Source organism: Strix uralensis, chromosome 14 (assembly GCF_047716275.1).
Source record: "Strix uralensis isolate ZFMK-TIS-50842 chromosome 14, bStrUra1, whole genome shotgun sequence".
Classification (NCBI taxonomy): domain Eukaryota; kingdom Metazoa; phylum Chordata; class Aves; order Strigiformes; family Strigidae; genus Strix; species Strix uralensis.
The window spans coordinates 24,014,330-24,027,044 of NC_133985.1; the positions used below are offsets into that span (position 1 = coordinate 24,014,330).

At 55.1% G+C, this 12,715-nt stretch overlaps 1 protein-coding gene across 1 annotated transcript in view; it reads right to left on the minus strand.

Annotated features, from left to right (window-relative positions):
- The window catches only part of DPYSL3 (dihydropyrimidinase like 3), a 36,541-nt gene extending 24,088 nt beyond the window's left edge, over window positions 1-12,453 (minus strand). The window contains exon 1 of the mRNA XM_074883448.1: window positions 12,133-12,453. Coding sequence (XP_074739549.1) covers window positions 12,133-12,438 — 306 coding nt within the window. The 5' untranslated portion in view covers window positions 12,439-12,453. The remainder of the gene's footprint in view (window positions 1-12,132) is intronic.
- Window positions 12,454-12,715: the final 262 nt, after the last annotated feature.

A 12,715-nucleotide genomic window follows, 5' to 3' on the forward strand; every position in this document is an offset into this window, starting at 1 on the left:
GCCAACGGTGTGTCCTCCACTAGCCAGACCTCGCAGCCACACCCGGACGGGCACCGCTGTAAATCCCGTGTGCAGCTCCTGCTGAAGCCATCTGACCCAGGTGAGGAGCACCCATCCCTCCCTTTGGCTGCTTTCCCAACCAGAACCTGACGACGTTTGCGGGGGCCCAAGGAACGCTCTGCTCACCGGTGCGTGCGCCCGCAGAGCCAGAGCTGCCTTCCCCGCACAGCCCTGGCACCACAGCCAGCTCGGACTCGGAGAAGCGGGTGATGGCAGCGTGGCCTGTCTGACGCGCGCTCTGCTGCGGGGTTCAGCGGGGGGTCACACTCAGTAGTGCTAATTATACGTTCTCCTTGCTGAAGGTCTAAGCACGCAGATTGGCATGGCAGCCCTCCCTTACCACAAGCTTTGATGTCCCCACTGGCTCAGTAACCCAGCCCAAAGCTTTCATTACTCACTGAGTCTGTTACTCTGTGTGTGCTGCCGCTGAAGATCTTAGAAAGTTTTACTGGATACTTATTTACTCTAAACCCAAAAAGCTTTCACCAGCTTAAAGCGACAGTCAGCAGCTTCTCAATAACCTACTTCTTACTGCCAGGACTACGAGGGCATCTGCAAAACTGCGTGGGCTGCTTGGCCCAGCTGGACCACCGCCTCCTGCCTCCCTTCCCGCAGCTCCCGGGCGGCTGCCCATGAGCTGCAGCACCCCAGCAGTTGGCAAGAGACGGGCTGGAAGCTTCCCCCTCCCACGTGGGTCCGTGGGCAGGGAGGTGTCTGCAAGCGCCAGGAAGGGAGCAGGGGAGCAGTGCTGGACCCTCTGCAACCAGGGAGTGCATAGGGAGGAGATAAGGCACCCGACCGCACTGTCCTTGCCATGACACTGAGATGCCTCAGGAACAGGCCCTGGTCTCTACTGAAATTAGACTGGCTGGGGCTGGACGTGAGAAAGACCCTTGAGCCCTATTGCCAAACTTCCTGAAATTTCACTCACCCGTTTTCCAGAAAGTTGAAGGGTGTCCCTATGCTAGGTGGTACCACGTTACTTCATCTGGAGTAGCAGTTAATTAGTTAATAGTAGATAAATGACAATGCAGACAGATGCAGCACGTGGACAGTTTCAAGAGCCAAGCCTGCATCAGCCCCGTGGATGCTGGACAACCACGGTGACTTCAGATCCTTCTTTTGAAGAGATGTGCTTTCCTCCTGGTTGCTATGTGACACTCACACAAACACACAGTAAAACCTGCTTCCCTGGGCCCAAAAATTCAAAATGGAAAAAGATTTCTTTTTTCCATAGGACCTCTTCCAGGTGCAGTCAGTGAGGTGTTACTCACATGCTTTGAAACATCCTCAACAAGAAGCAAGGTCAACTTGAAAGTTATTTAAAACTGGCAATACTCTTACAGCTCATAACCTCCTCAGAAACACCCACTGGGATAAGAGGGCACTAGACGGTTGTGGATAGCCACGATGGGTGACAGGAGCATGGCGAGGAACACCAGCAGCGTCAACACGGAGCAGAAGGCAGGTGCTGCTGCAAGGACTTTGTCACCAGAACAAACCCAGCTCTGGCTGTGGTCGGCCAGAGCTCAGCAGCCCAGGCTCAGCACCTGTCTTAAAGAAAGACCAGGATGCCGCTGACCCAGCTCTAGCGCAAAGGATGAAAGCAGATCCCACCAGCCCTACACGTCTGCAACCAACGGCTCTTACGGACAGGCACAACCTGGGTACAGCGAATATAACCGGTCATGGAATAATCACGGCTCCAATGTCACAATGTTCAGCAGAACTGTAAGGACAGCCCGTCCCCACGCACACAGTCTCCTCCTCCCCATATGTATTTTTTGCATAAAACCACCCCCTCTTCTCTCCTAGCAGATGAGTTACCAGGGGCTGACCTACATGGGAGCACAGCGAGTCCAAGGGACTGAGGCACCACAGCTGGTGCACCCCCTCCAGATGGAACCTCCAGCAGGACACGGGGTCTTGAGGCTGGGCACACGCTCCTACCCCAGCGCACCAGGAACTTCCACCACACAAACTTCAGAGAAGCCTTTCCTGTGCTTGTGCACACTGCTGGAGCAAGGGGGTTGCTGACCCAGAGCCGTGGCTCTCCCTCCACACTCTCTGTCCCCTTCCCACTGAGATCCATGGGGTCACCCCTACTTCTGTGGGAAGTCCAGCTCCAAGTGATGAGTGCTCACGAGCGTTTGACAATCGCACTACTCAGTGCTGTTGGCTCCAGCTCTCTCAATCTCTCACGTTCAACTTGAGAGCCAGAGCTGGAGGAAACTGGGAAGAGAGCCCACTGGCTCTGTTACTGAGAAACACAACTACACTGACTTTCACACCATTCCCACCATCCACACCATCTCCCAGAGGCAACACAGAGCTCTGTGGTCCTTCAAACTCCCACTCTGGAGCAGACATGAATGGGAAGGAATCTGAAACTCAGCTGCTTGTGCTGGACGCACGTGAGGTCTGCCAGGAGGCAGCAGGAGACACATGTTGTATGAGGCAGGTGGTGGGCAGGGACACAAGATTTTCCACAGTGAAGCAACTCTGCTTAGTTTTCTCCTGACTAGAATATACATTGGGGCCTTGTCAGAGGAAACAAGAGGGGAAATCAGCAGATGTATGGCCTGAAACAAACTAAACTTCTAGGTCAGCATTTCACATTTTCAAGGAACTGTTAGGTTAAAAGCAGTAGGTGTTGCTGCCACTCCAGCTGGATTACCACCTGATTTCAATCACCTGTCCAAATTGACATTAGGGTGCCAGAATTTGTTAGCAGCCCTATTCAGGACCATTCCTTTCTTCGACCTTTGGACTGAGGTGACAGGCGATGCCATCCACAAAATCCTCGTCTGAGATGATGCCTCACAGAACGTAACAAAGGCTCTGAAAAAGCAGATGTCCCCAGAAGGGATTGCCCTTGACCGTCAGGAGCCCACAGCGACTCCAGCGTGCCCACAGCAAACACCGAGACAACGTCCCTAACAAAATACCAGTTTTCACCCTGTGGCCTGGGGACACCTTGAGGTTTGTGGACCATCCTACGCTGTCCACATGAAGCAACTAAGCACAGGGCTAACACCAGGGTGCTTTAATCTACAGTACAAGACTCCTAACCTCCACCTACGCTGAAGTGTGACAGTGGCCAGAGAGGAAGGTGGGAAGGGGCAGCTGGTGATGCTGATATGGTTCATCACCGACTTTGGCTACCAGCTGCAGCTGAGAGGCCCAGCAATCCACAGGCTTCAGGAGTGACCAGATCTCTCATGTCTCCTGAGCAAGCCCACCTCTGGAGGTGTATGCCGCACTGCGACCGGCCCATCCCTGCACTAACGCAGGGACCCTCACCCCCCCCAAACAGCTCCTGTGTGCACACAGAGGAGGTGTCCGGGCGAGGGAGAAGCTGTTTCTTCTCTTTGCCAGAAATAAATGAGGTTGAAACCAAACATGTCAAATGGAATATGCTAATATGTGTACATGAGTGACTGCTGCTTCAAGGCCAATTAATTCAATTACAGCCTGATCCTGCAGAGCCATGACGTGCCCTTGAGTTGGGTGGCTCGGCAAGTGCTTTTCCTTCCCTGGGGCCAGGTTGCACAGTGTCCCGCGTGAGGGCAGGGCTGGGAGGGAGCTGCTGGCCCAGCGGGCTATGGGACCGGGCACTGCCACGGCTGCCGTCCCTCTGCTCGGCCCCGCTGCCGGCCTCAGCTGGTGAGACACTGCCCACCTGCTAGCTCCGGAGGTAGCACCTCTGCCCAGATCCTCCCTTCAGAGGCATGATGGAAATGCAGAGAGCCCAGCAGAGCAGCCTGTATGTCCCAGTTTTGTTACTGAATACATACATTAATGATTCCCTGCCTTTCTCTCACACACACCCCCTCAAGCCCCCAGATTTCTGCTCTGCCAGAGCTCCTCGCTGCCCAGGCTGCAAGGTTAGCATGAAGGGAGCTGCTCTGCCCCGGGCAGGCTGGCGATGGGAAACACAAACCACTGTCTCCTGGGGGGCTGGAGCTGCTTCCCCCCCACAGCCCCTGGCTCTGGTGCAGGACAGGCTGTGGGAAGGACACGGGGCTCCTGGCTGTGAGGATGGGCTGGCGAAACCGCACAGCCCAGAGAGGAGCAGAACGAATCCAGACTCACCAGGAAAAAAAGGAGGGGAGAGAAACACAAGAGCAAGAAGGTGGTGGCAGCTGGGCTGGCAGAACTCAAGGGTACCTGGCGGCAAAACTGAGTCTGTAAATGGCCTTGGGGGCTCAAGGGCATAAAACCTGAGTGCAGAAGTAGGCTCCAAATTAGATCAGCACTACAGTAAAGAAGCAGAAGTAGCGGAGCATACAGCCAGAATTGCAGGAGAAAATGAGGGGTGCCCCAAGAGACATTCCATTACCAGTCAGGACCGTCCTTGCCCCGCCCAGCCCCTAGCCAGGCAGACCCCCGGTGCCAGTGGCGGGTGACGGGTGCTCTTGCTGTAGGATGTCACCAGACCGCAGGGCCAGACCCTCTGGCACCCATGGCTGGTGCAGCTGCTGGAGGGGGCTGCTGCCATCTTCCTCATCCCACCCTGCAGCCCCATGGACACAAGACACCCGACCCGGACAGGATCCTCCCAGCAACGCTAAGACATGGAGGCTCTTGGCCAAGCGGGTGGTGATCCAGGGCACCAAAAGAATGCTCAGAAATAACTCTTCAGTCCTCAGCCACGAGCAGAGGCCCTGCTGCAGGCTGCTGTGCTGTCATGGCAAAGAACCCTGTGAAAAAAGAAAGTCCAGGGATATCAAGACCTCGCTGCATCCCCTGCAAGAGGTCTGACACCCCTGGCCAGCAGATACGGGGAGCACACGGGCACCCCTTCTCTAGCTGGCAAAAGCTAGACTAAGGAGAGCTCCCCTCTCCACAGGCATCTCTAAAACCGCAGGTACCTGGCTGGGGTTGGCTCCCGCCAGCATGCTGGCTCAGCTCCCTGGAAGCATCATCTATTTTACATCCCAGAGAAAACCAGATGCTGTAAACTACTGACAGACCTAAACTCCACCCAGGAACAGATCCTGACTCATGCCACGTGCAGGATAAGTGCAGCTGTGATGGTGGCTCAACTCCTCTCCCACATGGGATCAGAGCATGTGCTGCATCTGATGGTGGCAGCTCCGTCCCTTCTGCCCCTCAGTTGAATGGAAACACCCGTTACGGACCCAAATCTGTGTGTTGTACAATGGGGCTCGGCTGTTCCTAGCAGAGCGATGGGAAAGATGTTGCTGGATCTGACCCACAGTCACGAGCCAGCCCAGCTGAACAAGCCAAGGTCCAGCTACATTTTCCAGCTTCTCAGCCCTGTCTCCAGGAAGGCTGCCGGCATGTTTGTTTTTTGTTTCTTCCTCCCATTTCCTCCAGCCATCCATAGCAACTGCTCCCCAGCAGAAAAACCAACCTCCTCCGCTTTCCACCTCTTTGCAGAGGTGAGGATGGAAGGGGTCCGTGTGGGGAAAGCTTTCACCCGAAATGAAGTGACAGAGCAAACGCAGCTCTAGCTGGTCTCCACCATGGTCTTCCTTGGGATCAGGGCTGACTGTCAGCGACCAGCTTTGCCCTCACTCAGACCATCTCCGAAGAGCAGGCCACACATGAAATGACTTTTCTGGGTCTCATCATGAAACCTCCTTGTTTTGACGCCATTTGCAACGGCATCTACATTTTACAGTCTTTCTCTACCTCTGTTTGCTTGCACTTGTCAGAGCTGAATCTCTTTTTGTCATTCCCGGCTCACGTCTCAGAGCCCTCAAGACCATGTCAGAATCATTCCTCCCCAGGTGCCATTCACAACATCACTGCCACATGCTGTACCTCTCCTTCCAGATCACTGGTGATACTGGAGAAGAGCTGTTTCTAACACAGACGCATACAGCTTCCCACTAAATTCACACACACCCCCTCTAAGCCCCACACAATTTTTCCACGGAGCTGCACCCACCTGGTCCATCTGCAAGCTCCCGCCCCGGTGCTGGCAGCGCAGCTGACAGGGTGTGCGCAGGGTCAGGCCATTTCAAGGTCCCCCCCTTCACACATGAGGGCTCAGCCTCCTCCAGGCTGCCCTGATCCATGTGCCCACGGCTGCGGGTGCCGGCCACCAGACTCCAGCCCGACCGGCCGCTGTGGGACTTCGGTGGGACCACAAGCAAGACCCTTCCGCAACAGTCCAGGGAGCATCCTGCTCGCCCTCCCCTGCAAGAGGAGCCGAGCGGCCCACTGACATGGGAAAGCTGCTGAGCTACAACCCCAGGACCCTGCTGAATCCTCCTGGAGGACCCGTGTCTCGGCAGCTGCCAGCAAGACACCATCCATTAGGAAAGGAAAGCCCCAAAAGCTTAGTCCACCTTGCCAGTGGCACGCTTGGCACGTACAGGAGACAAACACTCCTTCCACGCCTGGACAGGCAGAGCTGGGGTTGTTCTGGCCTGCTGGAGGTAGTGACATCTAAGATAAAAAGAAAAGGAAGAGATTATTTTGGATGGAGCCAAGTATTTTGCTGCAGCCAAACCACAATGTTTCATTTCAATTTAAACCTACTGAAGTTTGTGTTTGACACTTTCAACTACGTTCATAAAAAATGCTTAGAGGAGTTTCCAACACAACAAAGCCTCTTCCAAGTGAGAAAGCAGTGAGTCTTGCCTTGCAAATCTCAAAACGTTTAGCTACTTCTCAGAATTTTTCATTGTTTTCCTTTCTTTCCTAAAATGGGCATCTCAGAAGTCACACAAATGTGTGAGAACAACAAGAAAAGTCCACGTGGCCCATGTAGCTTGTTTGGCTCCTGAGGTATGTCTGTCGATTGAATGCTACCTGCCAGGAGGCTCCCGGCGACACCTCCGTGACAGCCCTGGCAGGACAACAGGCGCCTGGGAACCAGCCCTTCATTTCTCACCCCAAAGCCAGCAGCTTGGCAGGGACAGAGGCCCCTCGTACCCTGCTGGGCTTCACAGCCCAGAACCACTTCAGAGGAGAGAAGCTGCTGCTTCGCTGACACCACGTCCTGCTGCAGGTGTTCTGGTGGCACCCCTCACCAGAGCACTGAGCGAGCCCACTGCTGGTCTGTGGTCAGGGAGAAGCAACCTCAGCTACTCTGGAAGCTACTTGTGAAAACAGACTTTTCCTGATGCAGCAGCAGGTGCAGGTCTTGCTGTGTTTTCTGATAACCTCAAAAAACCCCATACAGTATTAAAAGAAGCATCACCTCTCCTACCTGCTGCAACGGGCTGTTGCTAGAGCATCTTGAGTACAGTGCACCTCATGGCATGCTTGGTGATGTCCCACTGCTCCCATAAAATGTGCCATGGCTAGGATCTGTTACTAGTTGTTAAATGTGGAGAAAAAATATCACTGGCTTTTCAATTTAAATAAAGAATCTTTTGGGGTATCACTTTGCAAAGGTAAAGAGCATTATAAACCCTATCATGGACACAGAAAAGAACTCCTTGCCCTGCACGAGCCCCTTCTAAACCACCAGGTCAGAATCCATCTAAACGCTGCACATTCCGGGGTCATAACACAAAAGAAAGGCAAAAATTCTCTTCTTGGAGGTGGTGCCAGCCAGCCCGCCCAGGGCCCCTGCCTTGTCAGGACAGAGGTCTGCTTCAAGAAGGCTGAGAACAGGCCGGACCAGCGCATGACTGAGTGATCAGCCAACCCCTTTTCTTACACCTGGCTGCAAAACCCAGTTTCTTTTCTGCATAAAAGTTCCAAAAAGACATACATTCTCCCAGGAAAAGCATGAGGTTTTCAAGAACGTATCACCCAGAATAACAACTTGCAGCGTCCTTCCCCAGCCCCAGCGTAGCGAGCTTGGTGTGCCATCACAATGCCTCACGGATGTGGGGGGCTGGTACCCCCTGTGTCCCCACTCCAACCCCACCACCCACGACACTGGGGCCAGCAGAGCCTTGGCCACCCGGAGCTCAGAATGAGGACAGAAGGAAACCAAGAGCTGTTGCCACAAGGTAGTGTGATAACTCAAACTATTTCCATCTTAGGGTGAGTTTTTTGGAAAAACAAAAGCTCTATGCAGCAAGCGGGAACTTTTCAACTGAATCCCTAATTTCTATACAGCACTACCCCTGCTGTGTAGCTCCCATGAAATCTAATCGAGTCTTCTTACGTGGCAGGGGGGGTAGTTTATCAAACTTTGCAGTTTTGCATAACTGCTGGCAATAATCTGTATCCCAGAACGAACAGCCAAAGAACTGACCTCTTATTGTGGTGCTTCAGGCATCAGATTTCTTAAAAAACACAAACAAAAATGTGCAGGATTTTTTTCAATAAAGATCAGCGTATCTAGCATCAGATTCCGTGAATTATAATACAGGTTTCACTGCTGTATTTTCGTTTTAGGAACTAGTTCAGTGGCTTGGGTTTGTTCCTGTTGTTTGTAGAAACACCAGAAATAATGTAACTCCAAATCCTTCTCTTAAAAAAAGAAAAAGTAAAACCAAAACAAAAACCTGAGCTCTCTGCTGAACAGGGTGATACTGAGGTTATGAATTAATGCTATCAAAGTACTTTATGATCTCTTCCACAAATGCAAGATCTTAATCTGTGCTACAAGACAGCACACAACTGCAACTTTTAGATCACGCTAAATTCACTGGTAAGGGAAAGGCTGCAGCTGGCTTGGTGCTTCTGCTATAAATTACTGGCAATGGAAACAAAAAAGCTGAATGCTGATGTCATAGCACATTTTACAAGTGTCAGAAAAAGAAAAGCCAAGAGAGGATCGAGTTAGCTCAAGCTTCCTTCTCCATCTGAGGCAGCCCTGTGCGTCCTTCCAGGATCCGTCACAGAGGCTGCGCGGTGTCACACAGCTGGGCACGAGGAGGCACGTGTGACACCGGCCACTCCAGTGGAGCCCAGGACGGGCTCCAGCACATCTCCTGGAGGGGACAGACCCCTCGCCTGCTTTCACTGCCCAGTACGTTCCCTCACACTCCTGGCTCCTGCAAAGGGCGGGAGCCTCCTCCTCCTCCTCGCAGGCTGACAGAGCTGCCCCAGCCTGCGGTGAGGCTGCAATCCCGTGTTTGTGGGAGCACAGCCAGTTGCCTTGGAAATGACGACTTCACTGCAGAACCACGCAGTGGGACGAGACAAAACGTCTCGGGGTGAGCGTAACAAGCCGAGTGCTCCCGCCCGTGCCACCGCACCCGAGGATGGCAAAAGCAGGGTCTGCACGGCCAAGCAGCAAGGAGCTGCACGGAGGAGGCTGCCACAGGCTCCTGGTTTACCTTTGTCCCAGGCACTGGCACAGAGTGTAAAGCTCCTTCCCCGCTCCTCAAAGCCACGTTGCCTCCACAGATGCACAGCACTGCAGCTCTCCAGTACCTATTCATACATTCCTAGCCCTTAGTGAACATCCTCACCACAGGAATTCAGAGGGTGTTGTCTGCAACCTACAGAGAAACTCTCTTTGACTTCATTATAGTAAAGCAAGCATAATCCACTCCAGTTAGACAAAAGGCATGGCAGCTCTCACGGAAAACTTCACAAGGATAGAGTCCACACAGCCTATTACTGACAGAAACCTGCACCAAGTTAAATTGCTCTTGTTAAATAAGGTCTCTGTGAATAGTCTAGAGCAGAGCAGAATCTGGCCCCCCAACATTGTTCCTCCAAATCTCAAGTGTTCTGCAATAACTACCCTTGCTGCAGCACACCCTCGTACCAGCGAAAGGGGCCTCCTGCTTTTAGCAAAGAGCAAGAGCATCTCTTGTTCGGGCGAGTCCTGCACCAGGACGGGGCACCGCAGCGGACGTGGCCGAGTTCAGAACGCCCATGTGCCCGCACAGGCAGGCAGGAGCCTGCGCAGCCAGGGCCTTCTCCAGCAGCCCCTGCCCCAGCCACCCGTCATTGTCCCTCTCCCTCAATTAACGGGCAAAGCTCCAGTTCCCACTGATGAAGCAAAGGCATGGCACCTAACAGCTCTTAGTCGCATCCCTCGCTGTAGTGCAACCAGGGTTCCACTGTGTCCTGACCCACCACTCAGTTTTTGTCCTTCCAACAGACTGTGCTAAAGCAAAGTCAGGTTGAAACATCCACCTGGGCCCGTATCACACTGGCAGGTTGTATGACATCACGTCTTATCACTGCGCAGTTACACACTGCAGCTGTCCTTCTGCAGAAATGCTGGTGCGTTAATGGCAGTGAATGCCATTACAACAACAACAACAACAAAGGTGTGTTGGTCTGTTGTACTTCCAAGAAACTGTTCACTGCAAAAATCAGGAGAAACATCTCTGTCTCTGATCTGTGCACAGGCAAGTCTCTTACTTTCAGCTCTCCTAATAAACAAGTTGCCTGGTCAAGGGCAGATGATTTAACCTCTCTCTTTGTTTCTTAATCTGTGAAATTATTCAAAGAAGTTCGATTTGCCCTGACAAAAGAGCCTTTGTGTGCTCTGAATCTGCAGAGTTCAACACAAGCTGCCTCGGTGGCACCGGGTGCCTCAGGATGCACTTCCCATCGGACTGTCGCAGGACTCGGGGATGCTCCCGAACTGGAAGTCGTAGCACCCAGTCACAGGGTTCCTTCTAGCCGTGTGTGCACAAGAACACATTCAATGAAGCTTCCCACCTTCTTGGGCAAGACGTGTGGATTGAAAGGGTTTGGATGCTGATGCCTATCAGGTGGAAGGTCTCAGAGGCAGAAATCTAGGAGTGGAAATCACCAGGAAGAGAGGGGGTGTTGAAGGAAAACCTCAGCTACAAAACTCCAGTGATAAGGGTCTACCTAAGACCTTAAAAGGGAACAATATTTCAAACTTTTGGTACGACTAAAAGAAAAGCTCACAGCAAAGCCTGCTGACAGGCCGTTGTGAGTTGCTGCTTCTTTTCCAACATGCAGCAGCATAAAATTGTTAATGCAGTGGTCAGTTCAGCAGCTGCTGTTCCAAACATATGGACAACGTGGGTACTGACAGGAATAATGTTAATTTTGTTCCTGACCCTGTAAAACAGGCTGTAAAGGAGCAAAGCTCAAAAAGAGGAACCCAATAGTGTGCCGATAAGAAACCAAAAAGCAGAGGCTGAAGAAAGTAAAGTGTGATGAAGAAACCTCAGAGCAACCCACTGCCCAGCTAGAAGTTCTACAGCAGACATTAAGGGTGGCCTGATGCTCTTCCCCAAAACCAAACCAGGCCGAGCCACGGCTCTTCGCGGCTGCTGCTCCACCCGGCCCCAGCCGCTGAGGTCTGTCCGCCACAACCGTCTGCGCTTTATCGAGGCTCACACCAGCCGAGGCTTCTGCAGGGCCCCGAGACAACCGCCCCACTGCTTCAGGCAAAGCTGCAGCCTTGCTATTTACTTCAGTGATTTTTGCTTCCATTTTTAAAAACGGGGGTTTATTACTTTGCCCTGTTCACCCTTGAAAACCAGTGCCCTTAAGACGACTATTTCTACAGAATTCAGCGCCAAACGCCCTCCTTGCCCGACAGGCCAACTCTGGCCTCTCCCCTCGCATACACGAGCAGCAGCGGGCTCGCCGAGGCCCCAGCTGAGGAATTCACCCCACACAATTAACTTATTAATCACCTTTCTGCCAGACCTACCTGGTGGGACCAGAACCCCCCAGCCCGGCGCCCTCAGCCAGCCCCTGGCGGGCGGATCCACGCTGCGGCGCCGGATGAGCCCGACCGTTCCCGCCGCTCTGCGCGGGCCGGGACACCTCGCGCCTGTGGCACCTTCAGGTGCTGCCCCGCCGCGCGCTCGGGCCTGGGCCAGCCTGAGGTAAAAATCCGCCCGGTTTGGAGTAACAACTCCAAAAACTCACTTTTTAGGGAGGGGGGGGCAGCATTCTTTCGTCCGAGTATAAAAAGCAACCGCAAGGGCCGCTGAACGCTCGGCTTTACCGCTCCGGTAACGCGGCGCCGACCCCTCGATCCTCCCGGCGCGAACCCCCCCGCCCGGCGGGCAGGGTCTGGCTACCCCGGGGGTGCCCGGCCGCGGCTGCCCGCGCCCCGGAGAACCGGGCGGGCCCGACGCCCCCCCCCACCCCCCCCCGCCCAGCGACCAGCCCCGGGGGCGATCGGCGGCCGGACGGCGCCCGGGGGCAGCGACCCCCCCGCACCCCCCCGGCCCCTACCTTGTCGTCCGCGGGAGCCGGGTCCTGCAGCCGCTCCTCGTCGGAGGCGGCGCGGAGGTCGCCGGCGGTCGGTCTGGGCTCGGGGCCGGGCTCGGGGCCGGGGCCGGGCTCGGGGCCGGGGCGGGGGGGCGGCGGGGCTCGGCGCTGCCCGACCCGCAGCGCCCCGAAGTCCAGGGTCTTGCTCTCGAAGGCGCCCTCGACGCTGCAGAAGAGCCCCCCGCGCTTCTGCCGGGGCACGGCCGCCGCGCCCGGCCGCGCCAGGTACACCGGCAGCTCCTCGCCGCCGCGCCGCCCGCCCGCCGCCATCCCCGCCGCGAGCCCCGCCGCGCCGCACCGACGGGGCGGGACCGGGCGGGACGGGCTGCACCGACGGGACGGGGCGGGACCGGGCGGGGCGGGACGGGCCGCACCGACGGGGCGGGCAGGGGCTGGCGGGGGCTCCGCGGCGGGGAGGTCCCGGTCACCGGCGTTGGCCGCGGGAGCCTCTCGAGGACCGAGAGTCGGGGCTCGGCAGGGAGGCACCGAGGGCAGCCCGGTGCTGGCCTGGCCGGCCGTTGTTCTCGGCCTGTGCGGGCCCGGTCCT